Source organism: Ptychodera flava, chromosome 17 (assembly GCF_041260155.1).
Source record: "Ptychodera flava strain L36383 chromosome 17, AS_Pfla_20210202, whole genome shotgun sequence".
Lineage (NCBI taxonomy): Eukaryota > Metazoa > Hemichordata > Enteropneusta > Ptychoderidae > Ptychodera > Ptychodera flava.
The window spans coordinates 28,431,869-28,450,474 of NC_091944.1; the positions used below are offsets into that span (position 1 = coordinate 28,431,869).

General features: G+C 38.3%; 1 protein-coding gene across 1 annotated transcript; it reads right to left on the reverse strand.

The window, feature by feature from the left end:
• Positions 1 to 2,319: 2,319 nt before the first annotated feature.
• On the reverse strand, positions 2,320 to 16,798 carry LOC139115979 (zinc finger protein 37-like). Its single transcript, XM_070678458.1, has 4 exons — positions 16,702 to 16,798; positions 12,954 to 13,407; positions 10,435 to 10,744; positions 2,320 to 7,533 (listed from the first exon to the last, which is right to left on the reverse strand). The coding sequence occupies exons 2-4, from the start codon at positions 13,377 to 13,379 to the stop codon at positions 5,735 to 5,737; spliced, it is 2,535 nt and encodes an 844-aa protein (XP_070534559.1). The 5' UTR covers positions 13,380 to 13,407; positions 16,702 to 16,798; the 3' UTR covers positions 2,320 to 5,734.
• Positions 16,799 to 18,606: the final 1,808 nt, after the last annotated feature.

An 18,606-nucleotide genomic window follows, 5' to 3' on the forward strand; every position in this document is an offset into this window, starting at 1 on the left:
CACCACGGAAATGACCCAAAGTGGGTTATTGAGTAGGAATTTGATGTGCAACAAGATACTGTCTCACATAAACAGAACAAAACATAAGCGTTACAGACACTGGAGCTTAAACTATTCGACGTCTGATGTTGTGTGTGAAAAAACAAAGGTAGGTATTGATATCGACATTCATGTCGATTTCATTTCATTCAGCCTACTATCAAGATGAATCTGAGTGTCTAATAAAATCTTCTGTACAAGGTGATAGCACTACATACAAACATTGTCAAAGTAGCTATAAAATGCATCCTGCGCACTCACCGATGGTTCGGAGCGTATGGTGCTGAAGTATCAAATATGCATAAATCCCTATACGTGCTCTAATGGTTGCTTTGACCGTGGTGCGAAAATAGGAAGATGGTATGGACACTGACGTTTGTATTTGCTTATAATTTTTAAAAAAAAACCCACGAAGATGGGATTATGTCAATTTCTTTTCAGATGGCACCCGTATATACATTCAATAATCTATTTGGATTATAAATTTGGATGTTTACAAAATATAAGTACGGTATGACTCTCGGAAAGGAGATGGGCGACGCCTTCCCAAGATACATTTCTTCTTCATTTTGATAAGGGCAGACAATTTCCTGGTTCGAGCTTGTGTGCTTAAAATAGGGAAACATGTACCAAATCGAGTCATTATTATTACACTTTAACCAGCTTTGATACAACTGATAGAGAAATTAATAGAGATCTCCAGACATGGAGGGGGAAAGCAATAAACACTCAAGTGATCCTGTTGTATAAAAAGAGACCGTCACCATATTTTTGGCGGTCGTGTGGCCGTGTCCCTGTCACAACTTCGAGAGAAATCGTTTCAAGCGTGTGCGAGGCATGAAACCACAACTATACTGGGTCACATCGCAAATCAAATTTGCGTACACATAGGCATGGCATTGTTAAACACTTGCACAAATTTCGAAAAAGACCAGCTTAATTTAGATATTGGCTCTAAATATGGAAAACCGTACAAAATGTCAGAGTCGATACTTAAAGCAAACTTATATGCATATGCAAAATTTGGAAGAAATTTGCCCAAGGATGCCCACGCAATGGTTGAAACAGAATATTGGTATTCGGGGATTGGTTGGGGGAAGCACCAAGTCTGTCATTCTCAATACCTGTAAGCACGACCAAGTAGGTACCGAGGACTGCACAGGAACTGGAATTATCGAACCTACACGAATTCTGTTTGCAATGACCTTGGACAAATCTGGCAAGCTACGTAATCAAAGCATGCATGTTGAATTACAACTGAATCTACCTGTCTGTTGTAAAACATGAATCAAAGAAGTCCGCCGGCAACAGTTGAGTTCGTCGTGGTGTGTGTTTGCGTCTGATATTATCAGGCACACTGGGATCAGGTGTACATGCGTGCTATCGTTGCTTCCATCAACTCGCTTATGTAAATATCTCATGATGGTAAAACAAGATAGTAAGTTTCAATGTTGCTCTTCCATTATGTACCTAAAGACGTGCATCAGAAGTATGGGCGTTCTTCGCAGAAATCAAGGCTCACCTTCAAAATCGAGGTGTATATACTGGTTAAAAAACAAAATGTAATTTTTAGGGTTCCTGGTCAATGTGATCAAGCATCTAATCAAGCCAATATCATAAATAAAGGAACTTTGTTTTGAGATTTTGTGACACCAGATGCAAAGACAGATTGGCATACTCAGTACACCAATATCAATAAAATAAATTGCTAACATGAGTGAATATAACCTAAAGAGAATATGAAGTTCGGCATTTTTCATTTTTCGTAATTTTACGTTCTTGCTGAAATCCTAACCTCATTTTGAGTGTAAGGCATCGACTTTGCCTTAAATAATACCGTTCTACTACTTTGTGGCCACTTACGTCACCGAGACAGGCTTCAAGTTTTTGACAAAATTTATCTTTACATGACAATTGCGGCACACCCGAAGAAAATTAGGTCCAATCGTCACTATGAGAACAGCAAGGCTTTCTTGGTGGAACCTTCCATTGCTCTGTGAAGCCACTGGACCCCCTAGGATTATGTTGATTTGTAAAATTGTTCACTGTTGGTATAGTCTTACGTCTTGCCACGACTACGCAAGGCCGGAGGCATTTTTCGGGGAAGGAAGTGCCATTTATTCAGACTTTTATGAGAGATGACCTGCCGTTGTTTACCTATTTTCGCATTGAAAGGGTGCGTATAATGCAATGTTCACCAACCCATCAATACACACATTCATGCCACACATATATGCACACATACAAACATACATAGAGAAACACATACATTCAAAAAAATCAAGCTAGTAACACACCATGAACATTTTATTTTATCTAAACTACGTTTTTAAGACAAAAATAATGACAGTACATTTACGAGAACAGTAGTGAGAGTCTGAACATAAAATTCTACTGCCTCATTGGCATTGATTTAAACATTTCATTCAGGAAATAAAAATATAAATTGACATAAATTTGGAAGATTCCACTTTCCCTGTACATAATGTAGAGCATGCAAAGTGAAACATACTATGATCAAACAAAGTCCCTTTTTCAATTTTCTAATAAGTAGGTATATAGTACCTGAAACTATCCACATTATCATGAATTCAAGTAGACGTTGATTATTTCCATTGAAAGGTCAAGTTCAAGATTCATGTAAAAGAATGATCTAACAATGCATATTTATTACACCTCAACTCCCTTCATATCCAAAAAGATGACTGTTGGGGGGATGTTCCTGTAGCTATGAATACCCTCTAGGTTACTGTGATTTCTGCACAGCAACTCCTTAGCCTGGTTTTGATTCTTCTGATGACCGCGCTACACACTAGACTGGCACGCAAGGCCATGTACAGTCACAGTTATTTGTTCAAATCTGCTGACTGTCGCTCAACTACATTTGATATACCGAAGGGGAACACCTGTTAAAAGGCACTGAGGAACCTAGAGAACACTTACTGGTTCTTACCACAACAAGTTGGTGAGAAATTTCAATGGGTGATCTCTTTAAAGTCAGTTATGCTTTAATACTATTCTTACATCACTGCTGAAGTGAGTTGTGGTTTCCAGTAATAAATTATTTTGGTCACAGGGAAGAATGAACGCTTTTGTTGAAAAGCTCTATATTATCTACACACTCTAGAATTACTTAAGTAAGCCCACAATGTACAACTGTTTCTAATTGACATGGTCAAACATTTAAAAAATTCTCAATGGTGAATTGTGGATGATTCTATTTCATTGTGACTGCAACAACTGGGAAATAATAAAACAACCGACGGTAGAAGATAAATACAATGCTATATTATTAATTATGTTGTTTCTAACAGAAATTTTACTTGCTAACGTCTTATCTAAAGGAGTTGTTGAATACGTTCTATGCCCGAACTAGAAAACCAAAACTATAAAAATTCAAAAGTTAGACTATTGTTCTCAGAAAGAAAAATGGTACCAAAAAGTTGGTCACTTGAGGGCGCTCATTTTGCATGCCCATCTTATTCACAAAATCTTTCAGCCTATACAAAATGCTTTCACTATTTTTAAAATTGCAATGCCACTGCGAGACAGTTGTTTACTACTTGAGTTATAAACAAGAAAATAAGAAATACAGCTACATTAGCCATTGGCAGCCAATGGCATGATTTTCATACGCAGGTGATTTTGATTTCGACAAGTCAATGCAGATAGCAAGATTTTATTTACATTACCTGGTGAGATTTTGGTTCCAAAAATAAAACAATATCGACTCAACCTTTGACGACAGAATCATAAAAGACACATAATTCAGCAGGTATGCAATCAATGACTTGAAGTTGTTATCAAAGAAAATATATAATGTTCTTCAGACTTTGCTACATAATGAGAAAATTCACTCTGTGACATCATAACATTATATTGGCAGTCACGATGACATCACAACACCATGATGACATCACAACAGTATGTTGCAGTCATGATGACATCACCACATCATGATGACATCATAACATTATGTTAGCAGTTATGTTGACATCACGACATTATGCTGGCAGTCATGATGACAACATTATGATGACATCACAATCTCATCATATTGGCACTTATGATGACATCAAAACATTACATTATCATGTCATGATGACATCACGATATCATGTGACTAATTACTCTGAAATGAAATTACTCAGGAATCAGGATAAGAGAAACTTGCTTCTACACTGTCCAAAGTGAAACTGTGAACAGCTGAAAATGCAAGGAAAAGATACATCAGACTTTGCATATACCCAGTGCTACGAACCCACAGAATGAAATAATGCCAACACAGTTCTATGCAATAATCATGCATGTTCCGTCTAACTCGTGAACTTGTGAACCGTCACTTCAGAAGGCTTTAATACTATACACCACGTTATGATTATTACGAAAAACAGGTCTAAACACAAAAACATCTTCTTTGACGTAATTACACAGTGGTGCACTGAGCAAATCTGACAAATACAATATGTGTAAAATTCCACATCTCTAGCCTAAGGTAACTAATTAATGAAAATTGAAAATTGTTAAACCATTACGCATATTTACAAGTGAGAAACAATGAGATTAAATTTTCCATGAAGTCCTTTTCAGATTACACAATGCTTTTAAAAACTAAAAACCCTATCTGCTCCCAATGTGTAAAAGTTACAATAAAACTGCATACATTTACCGGTAACACCATATTTTGTTTGTATTTTCTTCATCATATTGACTACACAATGGAACAGTTAAAAAAATTTGCCTCTCTCTATCTATTCTTCCTACACACTGAAATCTTCAATGTACGTGCATATAAAAGTACTCAAGGCAAATCTGATCAGATCTCATTCTTAATCTTGTCAACCCCTATTTCCTGTAGACAGGTCCACAATCACCACTGATAACAATAGGTTTGGGCCAAACCATGCTGGTGAGAGGGTTAAAAGATTCAACCCAGTGGAAATGTAATGTTGTTTGATTACCGGAAACTTACAAGGAATCACATTTCTGAGTTGCAAGAGGACATTTGTGAAATAAATTGGAGAAAATAACCCATACATCATGAATGGCTTTGTCAATCCAGACACTTTCCTTTGGCCTCTCATTCTAGGACCAAGGGAAACCAGAGCCATAGCCTCTACCTCACCTCATCTCATCTGACTTTGTTGTAGAAATGTCCAAAAATTTCACTTTCAAAACACACACACACACTCAAAGTACAGAATGAGAATTTCACTGTGGCTGTTACTGGCCGATGCCAATTCTGAAGGAGACAACCAAAATTTGTCTGGTGGCCTTTTGACATTGCTCCTATTCCCTTCAATGGCAACCAGCATCAAAACGTGAAAGAGTTCAATGTTAATACCCAAATTCTATCAAAGACACAGTATTAATAATTCGCATCCAGAAATCCCTATTGGCAGTGGAAGGTGTTAAGCAGTCAACTATCCCGCTGACTCTTTTATCAATATCTGAGAAGTTAACCTTACTTTTAAAAAAAATCACCTTTGCTAATTAGAACATTATCACATAAAGAAATTTTAAAAACAGCAATTGACACTTCGTATTTGACAGATTACAAATTTATAATACAAGTGTAGATACTTAATAGTTTCTTGTCTTCTAATTTTTTTTTTACTTTTTTCCCTTGATGCAAGTCATTTTTTAAAAGACCGATTGGTTTAACTATACATCACAGGTGCTGTTTATGCCAGTTTTATGATACATGCGACCACTGAATTGTTCTGAGACTTTGAACAGCCTCTGCGATGGCATTGCTGTGTACCGGGGTGGGGATTGCTACAGCTGGGATGTGCGGCTCGTGGTGTGGTGGCTGTTCAGGCATGTGTTGCAATTGTGGCTGCTGCAGCTGCTGTTGCTGCCCATACATTTCATTGCTAGTTGCAGAATACGAGTGAAATGAGTGGGCCGGCGGCGGTGGCTGCGTGATCGGGGTTTCTGTTTCACTTTCGCTGGTGTACGAGTCGTCGGAAACTTCGGTGTCAGAGTCGTCCGTCGGTCTGGACAAGCGCACCTTCTGCTTTGGGATCTTTGGCCTCACAACTTTCTTTGGTGTCGACTGATTGCCCACTCCGTGTACTTTCATGTGAGTCCGCAGGTTATCTTTCCTGTTGAAGCGTTTGTTGCATTCTGGACACTCGTGGGGCTTGTCGCCAGAGTGAATGCTGACATGACGTTTCAAGTGAGCGGTTGTATCAAAGGCCTTGCCACAGTCACCGCACTTGTACGGCCGCAGTACAATTCCCATGTGTCTCTGCTGGTGTTTTGTGAGACTGTGTATGCGCTTGAACTGCGCTCCACACATTTCGCACACATACTGCTTTTCCGTGGTGTGTACGGTCAAATGCTTCGTCAAGTCAATGTTGCGGAAGAATTTCATATCGCACATTGAGCATTCAAACGTCTTCCCCTTCGCATGAATCACCTGATGCCATTTCAGGCCACCCTCGGAAGAGTACGTCTTCCCACACTGGTCACACTGGAATGGCTTCGTTCCGGCGTGGCTGCTGAGATGGTTCTTCAGATTTCCAAACGACGGATAACCCTTGTCGCAGAACGGACACAGGTGGGAAGCAGCTCCGTGCTCGTTGCGATGATGTCTGGAAAAACTGATAACATGAGCGAACTTATGACCACATATGATGCACACGAGTACCTTCTCTTCCTCTGGGATGTGGGCCTCTTCATGTAGTTTCAGCTGGGATTCCTGGGAGAAGGCCTTTCTGCAGTACTGACAGGCATGTCCCTTCCCGCTGGCGTGCACCTTCTTGATGTGTTCCTGCAAGTCGGCTCTGAAGTAGAAATCGCGGCTGCAGAGCTCGCACACCCAGTCCCGCTTACCCTGGTGCCTCATCTGGTGCTCTTTGAAGTGAGTGGAGGAGCTGAACGCCTTGCCGCAGTCGCCGCAGACGAACGGCTTCTCACCGGTGTGCGACCGTTCGTGTCTGTCCAGATGCCACTTGTCCCTGAACTGTTTTTCACAATGCTTGCACGTCAGCTTCTTCAACCTTGCATGTGCCTTCCTCTCCTTGGGTTGGCTGGGATCTTTCTTCTCCACAGTCTTCTTCTTCTCAACAGGTTTCTTCGGCTCTTTCACAGCCTTCACCGGCTTTGGTTTCTTTTCCGCCACCTTCTTAGGTGGCCGCCCTCTTCCCCTTCTGACAGGATTCTTCTTCCGTGTGGTCATGGTGACCGATATCTTCCTCTTCTTTGGGGGTAGCTTGACTTTTATCTTCATGGGATGCTCCGCCTTTCTTTTCCTTCTCCGGCCGGATTCGGCAGGAGAACCAACCTGAAGGTTTTTCTGCTGTTCCAGTATGGCCTCACTGACAGCAGATTTCCGATTGGCTTCTGAATCGCCCTTGGTTTCTGCAATGTGGGCAGGAATCGCGACGGACACAACTTCCCTTTGGACTTCCTGACTTGAGTCAAGATCTTGTATGATACTCGTAGCTTCTGTAAGATCTAGCTTTGCTTTACCTTCATGATTGTCATCTATTGTCAACAAATAAAAAACAGAAATGAAAAGTGTAGTGAAAACAATACGTAGAAACATACATACATACAGACACCGACAACCTACCATATAAACTCTCTTTGGTATTTAATACATATACCAAATGTGAGCTGAAAATCACTGATGATATATATATTCAAAATATTTCTTTGTGAATGTGTACGGACAACTTTCTGAAGTTTTCTTCCGATGATAGGAAACTGAACATGATCAGGGCTGTCAATTATAGCCGGTCACCGGCGGCAAATCGCCGTCTGACACAGTCTTGCCGCCGCCTGTTTTCCCTATTCAAGGCCTGCAATAATGATCTTTACACATGTTATGAATTCTTTCCTGTCCCAATTCTACCGTTGGCTGCGCTGTGCTACAGAGGCGCAGCCCCTAAGGCTCGTTGGTAGCCGATTTCTGATAGGTTTCAATCAGTACTGTAAAAAAGCTTTACGTGTTCTGATTGGTTTTCGGACGTACATGATCGATATGGCTACCAAAAGAACGACAGCCATGTTGGATTTATGGGTCCAAAAAAGACCCTGAGAGGCTTACACTAGCTCTGGATATAAATGTAATGTTCATATTTGTAAATAATTTTATTTTCCTGAGGAATTTCAGTGATCGGGGATTCAATCCATCAATGGTATAGCATGCAATGTAGATTTCACGCTGCGTCTGAGCAAAATGCCATAGCATTACGTGTATTTAGCAACTGGAATTTTTGATTTGTTTTCCTGTTTGCAGATCGTGAACACTCTTTACAATGAGTAAGAATCGTTTACTCAGCGCAAAAAAACAACTTTGTGGGGATTGACATAATTTTTAGTGAGTTTTGACTACCACTGAATTTGTTTGCACCAAGCCGCCGTTCTATGAAATGTATTCTTACGGTAGTACATGCTGTGTACTGTGGTTGTTTCGAAGGCCCGAGTATTGAAGTTTGATAAATATTTTCCGACATCCGAAATCTTTCCTCAAAAGCAAATATCGGTATTCCGATCCTTCAAAATCATTTACCAAGACCAACATTTTTTAATGTTTAGGGCAATCACAAAATTTAGCTAGGCTTGACTATATACTTTCGCGGTATCTTGCACGTACGTGCGGCGGTAAACCATGTTTTGAAGATGGATATATTAAGCATGTAGTGAGCCTACCCACTTGGCCGGCGTGGGTTTCAACAAAACTCTGACTACTGTGAGGGCTATCAGAATAGATAGTCATCAGGAGAAAAGATGTGATCGTTAACTTTCACGCGCAAGGATTTACTATGTAAATAAATCAACATATTCTCAATCTTGTCGATTGAGAGGCCGACGGACAACGAAGCCACGCAATTTCATTAGCGGATGTAAACTTGAGTATTGTAATTGTTTGTATGACGTAGCGTCTACTCAAATTGTCTCTGGTAATGGTCTCGTATTTACCCCATTACATTTGTAAATTTTCACACTGGAAATTCATAGCCGGTAACTCTGAGGAGAGGTCTTGAAACAGACAATATAAAATTACAGCAGTATCAACCAGACGTAGATCGGAATTTTTTGTCGTGACGTTATGACATCAGTTTTGCAGTGGGGACAAGATTTTTTTCAATTCTAATACGATTAGCTGTTTTTGAATGGAAACGTATAACAATTATTGAATTACTTTCTGCAGATGTTGTTTCTTAAGAAACAGTTTCTGCAGGTGCAGTTTCTAAAGCTACATCTGAAGAAATAGTTTTTAGCAGATGTAGTTTCTGAAGCTACTGTTTCATCAGCCTGAGAATCACACAATATTGAGGTATTGTCAGCTGGTACTGCCATACAAGCCTTGGGCTTAGATGAGTACTCTAGTGATTCTGATTATGGTTCAGATTATGATCTTTATTAAGCAGGTTGTAATTCAACAGAATTTGTATGCAAATAATAATAACCTGGTGTATCAATAAACATATAAACTCTGTAATACTTCTGTTTGTCTTTCATAATTTATTTCACAAGATTCAATTTCATGTTACTTTTGATACTTCAGTTATAATAAACTTGACAGTAAATTGCCCTCAAGGTGCCATCACAGGCCGCCAATTGAAGATGAATAATTAGAAAAGCTTCAGCTTCAGGAGGGGGGACACCCCGCTCCTGGCCTCCCCCCACGTGCACTTGCGCGCACGCCTTGCTCCGCTTCGCTCCGCACAAGGCTGTACCCTCCTGTTCTTTCACTTGTACCCTTCTATTCTGAAAAAACATTGACAGCCCTGCATGATGCGATCTTTAGCTTTTAAAATATTTTGAAAAGCTTTGTAAGCTTTTCAAAATATTTTAACATAACATGTTAATAAGTTATATCTGTGTTGAATGGAATGCTGTAACTTACAACCAGGGTTCTCCACAAGGGATTTTTAGGGATTGGGTAACCCTCTGTTTTGGAGCAATCTATTGATATCGGTATATAAATTACCAAAGAAAGTGTTTCACTTTCGCGATGAATGAATACGCAAAATGTATATCGTTATGTAAATAAGCCACCTCACTGCTTTTCTAAGTTTTCAAAAAACACTGAAAACATACGTGTATTAAGACAGATAATTCAAAACTTCTCCAGTGGACATTGCAATTCACAAATTGCAATAGGTCAAACCCAGAATTTGAACGGATCACGGTATAAACAAACCCACGTGCGCAAACGCACATAGAAGTTTGTATGTTTCCATGAAAACACATTTGTACACGTGGGATTGTTTGCACTGTCATCACGTGATCTCTTGGGCGTACTGAGTCTGTAGAATACACTGCGTCCTTTTATTCCGGAGAAGAATCATTCTGTTCACAAACAAGTGAATATTTGTGAATATATTTTAATACTGAATATTTGAAAAATTAACTTTAAAATACATGGGTTCTTACCAGCTGTATCTGAGTCACTAGGCTGCTCAGTTGGTGAGGGTGGTCTGTAATCCTCATCACCGTTATCGTTGTCGTCTCCATCATCATCATCATCCATGCCATCATTTGGTGCAGTATTTACAGAGAGTTTGGCAGATCGTATTGGCAGGGCGGTTCTTCCACTGAGAGGCACGTCCTTGGCGCCAACTTTCAAGCCGCTGCCGTGGTAATCCTGCAGCAAGTCCTTGGTGCCGTAGTACTCGCTGCTGCCTGTGATGTCTATTACCTTGATGAAGATGCTGTAGCCCATCTCACTGGCCAGGTTGTAGCCCTGAAATCATCCCAAAACAGATCAAAAGTTATTGTTGTGCATAGCATATCAACATGTATGGATCACCTGTATCATCTGTCTTAATTCTTTTCTGATATGTTTGCCTGCTATTATCAGATAAAGTTGTCGAAAGTCATTAATGCACAACTCTGTTCCGCACATCATCTTCATGCATGTTGACCAAAAGACATGTCTCACACCTTGTTTTTGATCAGTCAGCTATTTAAAGCCTAAAGAAATACAAATATTAAGGATTTTACAATGATTTGTCATACTACATGTAACTTAAGACATGGATACAAAAATGTAAACACTACGAGTTTTATGGGCTGGTAGTAGACTAGTACACGTGTATACTGTTCATCTAACGAGTATCTTAATTTTATCACTGATTTTTCTTCATATTATTGATACAATTCTTTTAATTTCATCACTGATTTTCCTTGAAATTTTTGCTAGGGTCTCTTGTTATTTCAGAGACCAGTGGAGGTCCAAAGGACAAAGAACTAATGTGGACTGCCTCTGATTAAAAAATCAATTTTACATATACTGATAAGGATACACCACAACTACAAAAATAAGATACTTTTATTCAACCTTTGCTTGTAGATAAAATATTCATGCATGGTGGGTGGATTTGTATTGTTCACAGACCTTGCCAGAAATTTGTAGACCAATTGCTAAAGCATGTTGGGTCGAAAATTTCAATATATTTATCATTGTTTTGGCTAAGGTTTGGGAAGATATGTAAATGATATGGGAACCCCAGTACCATTTCTGTAGTACCCTGATGAGATTCCATTATGTCACTGGATAAACCCTGGTAACACGACTGAGGAGCCCCTGTAAAAATTTACCATGTAACTGCCTTAACCTTCTGAGGTGCAATATTTTTTCCCTCCAAAATTTTATTTCAACATTTTGTAAATTTTTGTATATTTTTCTGTAATTTTTGTAATGGATTTAGACTGAATTGACATCACATCCTATTGGCTTCAGTTTTTCATCATAATTTCTGAGAAAATGACATGTGAAGGAAATTATTTGAGTTTCATTTTACAAAGGTGACAAAAATTGACGTTGGCGCTCGAAGGGTTAACAAAAACACTGATGAAAATACTTCAGAAACCACCATCATGGTGTCAGTGTGATTTTTTCATTGAGGTCGGGGATTTGGCGATTTTTACTGTGATGTCTCCACTACATTGTAAGTGACCAGGTGCCATACATTTTGAGTTTGAACAATTAAAAATTTACTGAAATTACATTGAAAATACTAAATGCAAAGCATGCATTAAAGCTTAGAATACAGCCTAGAGTAACTCCTCTCCTGGGAGCCTAATGAACAAGTGTTTTCTCCAGAGCCTGTGCAAACCCTTGTATTGATTACCCCTGTTTAACCCTCTGAGCGCTGTACATGTAATTTTTCCCACCAAAATTTTAGTGCAACATTTTACCAAATTTTATGAATTTTTCTGTAATTTTTTTGATAATTTTGGACCAAATGGAAATCACATTTCCTTGGCTACAGTTCTTCATCAAAATTTTGGCAAAACTTTGAAAAAGTTTGACTGAGGTATATATTGTAAAGTGACAAAAATTGACTTTGGGACTCACAGGGTTAAATCACATATAAAACAATCAAGAACAGTTTGATATCCCCCTTTTACAATTAGAATTTGAGATATTAATATTCAGTGCATTGATAGTGGCATTCTGCCCCATGATTGCTGCTGATGATGTGATGTACATCGCATAACATTAGACATCTTGTCAACAAGGGTCTATGATTTAACCACCAATTTACCTAGTAATAGTAAAATGACAAACTAGCTTCCAATCTTCAGAATGATGTGCTAAAGCTGGAAGACTATCAACTAGAGTTTGACTCCCGATTTCAATACTGCATTTGAAAACTTATATGAATGAATTGTGAATGATTTGTGTGGGCTTCTTATATTATTATGACATTTACTGGATGGATGGAAATTGTGTATTAGATCCACATAATAACCTAAATTTGCTATTATTACCTTGAAAAACATTAATTTGTATGACTTAAAATTGCATATTTCATAATGGTCCCCTTTATTAGAACCAAATCTCTAAAAAGTTTAAAGCAGAGGGGAACATTCCCCTTTTGTGAGAGAAACATGGACAAAACACTGAAAAGCCAGTTCTTATAAAATAACCATCACAACAAACTTACTGTTTTGATGAGAATTCGTTTCATCTCATTGATGACCTGTTCTTTTGTCTCCATTTGTGTCAGATCACTGTCTTTCGATGGCAGAGACTGTGCGTACTCCGCCTGCGTGTCAGATAACTGCATTGGTGAATGGCTGTCCCCATCAGCCTCTTCAGTCGCTCTATTCTCCTTCAAAGCAGTGAAAGTGTTGGATTCATCGGAACCAGTCTGGGAATCTCTGATGTCAGCCAAGGCATCTACCATGCCTGTCTCTTGTTGAGTTGACTCCATCTGTTCGCCTACTGAGGGCGCTGTAGAGCTAGTTGGCGGCAGGCTCTCTGTGTCAATGTTTGGGTGCACCCCTTGTAGCTGAACATCTGCAGCACTTGGTGTTTCTTCTGAAAGGGCGGGTTCAACCACTTGATGGCCTGCAACTGCAGGATCCATTCTACTAAGAAGGAAATTATCCGGTTATCTGGACAAAAAAGAAGTAAAATACAGAATTTTTAAGTTACAGCTGACAGTCAAAATTACTCGAGGCAAACGTGCCCAGCTACTCTGTGGTACATGTACCTACTATACATGTTACTGCTAGTAAACTAAGTACATGTATATTTATTTATTTTGCCTTTCAAAAAATGAAAAAAAGTTTTGTAGGTATGAAAAACATTTCCCAATCAAGATAGTGTAGAATGTTTGTGTAAATGTTTGCATTTAAAGGTTAAAGGCCTTACATGTATGTATTGACTGAATAATTCAGTCTAGTGTTTTGTTTCATTTTCAGGTCAAATGAAAATTTAATGGTGAAAAGGCATTTTGTGTGAAAATTTACAAGGTTGTTCTTCAGCAAATACACGTACACTATGGAACTATCTTTTTGAAAAGAAAAACTTTACTGACATTCCCAACATGATGATGGCATTCAATGCTGGAAGTGTAATTGCATTGAAAAGACTTTGATGACAGGGTCACCCTTTCAAAGACATCAGAGTTGCATGATATGAATACGAATACGTGTAAAAATAAATGTCTATCTGTCCAAAAATTTTGACACGACTTGCAGAAATTATACGAACAGGAAAAGCAAAATTGGAACTTTGTCACTACTGGTGATGGCTGTTATTGAAAGTAAGGAAAATAAAGTATGCTGCAAATTGGTGCTTTGTGTCTACTGATATTGTTATTTACACAAATTACAAGTCAAAAGATAAAGCAATATTTAACAAACAGGTACTTTATGTCTACCGATGTTGTTATTGACATCAACAAATTTACATGTCAAAAGACCAAAAATATGTTGCATATTAGTAATTTTTGTCTAGGGATATTGTTATTGACACTTAAAGAATTTACATGCCAAAAGACCATACAATATGTTGCAGGGATAAACATGGGCCACAGTCCCTCCTCCACCCACTGTGGACAGGCACAAAAAGACAAAGTTTGTCCAAATTTTCTGTTTGCAGCAGAAAATACTCTGCATAGGTTGGTTCATGTAGTAACAAACCAACAATGGTGATCAGCACTGTTCTCACAGCACAGTGGTTTTGCTATGGTTAGTGAATATAGGTTAATGTTTTAGGAACCTTGGTAACATTTCTGCTGTTCCCAATTTGATTGCATTGATACACTATGGGGAGCCAAAGTGAGAACTCTAATTTTTTCCCCAGAAATATCAGGGCAACATTTCACCAAATTTTATGAATTTTTCTGTAATGTTTTCCATGATTTTGGACCAAATGAACATTACTTCCATAGGCTACACTTTTTGACCAAAATTTTTGGGAAAAAAAAAATTGTCTACATCTGAAAGAAATTGTAGGCATTATGTATACTGTATAAAGGCCACTAAAAATTAAATTTGGCACTCGAAAGGTTAACACCCTTGACAAAAACACTACATGTTATGCAACAATCTTTGGAGGTTTACAGTTTAGAAAAAGGACAGGTACATGTACAGTTACTGGAAGCACATCCACATATATATTTTACACTTTCTTCAGGTAAAGGTCTCTAAAATATCATTTCTGGAAAATTTGAGTGTACATATTTTGTATGCAACAGGGAAGATGTCAAGCAGTGACAACAGAGCATGATGGGTAAAATGCAAACTTGAAGAACTTAGTGAATTTTTGTTTGGTGTCATAATGGCGTTGTCTTTTGTAAGTCTATCTGTGATTTGAAATAGTGAAGCTTTTACGTAGTCAAAATTTTTCATAATTTCACATGGGTTTACTCTGAAGCCTGAAGGTAAACAGAATGTGCACACATTAAAACACAGCAGCTCGACCCTTTAAGTGGTTATGTGGAAATCTTGCCAGTACTTTTTTATCAACAATGATTCACCCCTTTCAGCGCCATGGTTTGGCCCCAAAACACAGTTCTATCAGTGTAGGGTGTGGACCGATTTACACTGACAATGGGGTAAACTGATTGATGGCATTCAAGATTCTGGTCAGTAACTGGATCCAATACCACTTTGCTGAGCATGTTCACTCAAATCAAGCTAACATATGAGTATTTTTCAATATATTTAGGTTACTGTATGAGGTAATTTTCCTCTTTAGTTATGATATCAACAGTGCTATCCATTGCATTTATGGCATCTTACAGAATGGTGACTCATAGACCCTCCGTTTTTAGGGCATCATACAGTATGGTGACTGTGATACTAGTTTTGCTTTCAAAATTTGCTGCCTAGAATTTCTACTCGCTTTTGAGCATAATCCATACATATTAATCAGTTAATTTTGGATTGATTTATAATGTTATTTTGATAACATAAAGGTTCCAGTTACTATTGGTTGTCCAGTTACTGCATGTTGGGGTTACGGTGAAGGGGCAACAACACTAGGGCAACACAGTACACTATCGGTTAATTCAATGAGGTTGATATTGTTCCTTTTAGGTCCATAATTTTACAGAGTCAGAAACAGATTCTGATTCATATGATCTTTTTTCTTTGGGGCTTGACGTTCCGAATGTAATTTTAAATGAATAGTCTAAATTGAAATGAGCATTGGCAGTAATGAAAACATTTGTACAATCAAGTTGTACATGTACAAATAAATAAATAAATGAATGAATAAATAAATAAATTAAGATGTTTACATTCAACGACATCAACAGTCTGTGTGTGCATGCATGTGCATACAATCAGTTTACTGTTTAGCCACTGGTTTTCTGTTTGTTTGCTGCTTGTAAAACAACGTTTTTGCTGAAAAGGTTCCGTAAAACACCTAAAAATTTCCACACTCTGCATATCTGAAAATGTTGATGATGGTGAAGTAGAGACGAATTTTACAACATTTTTCGATTTCCCTGCCGCGTAACAAATTAATATCAATGGGTGTGTGCGAGAGTCGTGTTTCTAGCATTACAAGGCTTCCTAAATGTTGTATGGGGAAGCCATTTACACTATGGGATATCGAAGGAACAGATCGTACGCGAGGTTGACCAAATGTGAGCTTGTGACATTGTGTGAAGATAGCTGACGTTTCTTTTATATTAACCTAAGCCATACCTGGTAAGATTTACACAATATACTGGTACGATATCTACGTATAAAACGAAGAACCGAATATATAGTTTCCACCATGTTAAAAACTGGAGGGACGCTTGCTGGCTCTTTGTTCGCCCTGCTGTACCCGCGCAAAAATAAAACCCATTCGCATCATATACTTGTCGTTACCTGTTCGAGATTAGCGGCATGCTTCAACGCTTTAACATTTGTCGATTTGTGATGGTTGATGCTTTTCGCAAAACCTACCTTAATAACTGGTAGAAGATTGATAATATTGAAGTAAGGTTCGAAGACGCCTGGCCCGAGATGTCGAGGGACGCGAGGATAATGCTTCCGGGTTATTTCGTATGTGTGTTAATACTTTGCTCCAGTGCATCGGGCCGGCATATAATGTTGTGTTACTTGTGTCTGACTCCCTCGGCCGTTAACCTTGGGCTTAAATCATTGTTAATGTCTCTTTAAATAGTGGGCGAGGTATTGAATGTAAAGTCATACTGTAATCTAAAGACACAAGATTAGTTTCAAGTACGTTCATTCGTTTGTAAGTCTATGTAATAAATGTAAACAACAATTATTAACACCACAATTGTTTTTTGAGGGGTGGACTATTTTATGTCCGGGAGGTCACTTGGAAGAATAATACTTGTTTAATTTTTTACATATTTTTTACAAGCGGCTCCAGAGAATACTTATTTATCGGAAATCTTATGATTACCAGTGGAATTCTTTTCAAACCGCACTTTGGATAGACGATTTTCCATTCTGTTCATGACAAATATTTTTACTTAAATATTAAATAACTCTCAAATGCGTCAAAGAGATCACAGACGACAAAATCAAACATCAGGGAAAGGGGGGAGCCGAAAATCTGCAAGCGTTGCAAAAACATGCTGTCCCATTCAGCTTCAGGAGACATCCATAAAGGAAATAAACCCAGCAAAAACAATAAAAACAATAAAAACAATAAAAATGGACAAGACATAAAAGCAACTCAATTTTCAGCAACAAATGATCCATTGTCGTCATCGTAAATTACTGCTATCACTTTTTTTCATGACATGTCGACATCAGCGCTTTTACTCTAGTTATAAGAGCTGCATTTTCACTACATTTCTTGTACATATGTAGGTTACGCTCAAACCGAACCCATCTTGGCCCCCGGTCTTGGCCACAGTATGATTTTCTTTTCCTTCTCATAATGAACAGTTCCGTCTATCCTTCCCCTCCTCATGGGGATTAAAATTTAAAATAATTCCCATTTGAATTATTAGCAATGTTGTTTTTAAGTCTTATAGCATTAAAAATGACTGAATAAAGAATTTTTGTAGTTTCCAGTATGATAGCCTCTTCTAGCGACAAGGGCGCCCTCAACGCCATTGTTAGCACTTGACTGCGGCGGCATCCATCGGTACGATTCTTAGAAATTAAAAACGTTTAGTTTTGCGATAGGCGACGCCTTGCATAACGCCGGAAATAAGTAATATAAATAAAATTAAAATTTCAAACTTTTATCTAAATTAATAACATCGAAACAGTGTCAATATAATGGCATACTAAAATAGAAAAGTGTAGGCCTATATAAACGTGCTGACACTCGAGTAAATCGATTGCGAACACAAATAAGCATACAAACCAAGGCGTCTTCGAAAACTGAATCCGGTTACTTTTGGTTTTTATGCACATTTATGGTATTAATGCAACAAGCCATTTAAACGTGACTTGAATCCATCTGACCTGACCTGTTCGTTAGCTTAGTTATTTCGTTGCCTGTGTGGTACGATGCTGCTTCAGGGCAACAAATTACAACTAAAATTTGTTCACTTCACACAGTTTTGCAACAGATTTAGAGGATTTCCTGGACATAACAGAACACAAAGAACACAACTTGAATCGTGGGTCACAAATCCGCGCATGCGCATTTCCGACGGGCGACTGCCAACATTGGACGGTCTATGATATACAGGTGCAGCCAACGAACAATGCATTTTTAAAGGGGTCCTTACTATGATAAGATATAATGTGCATGGCAAGTAATGTGAACTGACTAATTTTAAGTCATGAGGGTAATTAATTAGCTGTTCATAATTTGCCCTCCCACTGAAAATTTTTCGACTTACCCTCCCACACTCAAACTTCATTTTTACCCACTCC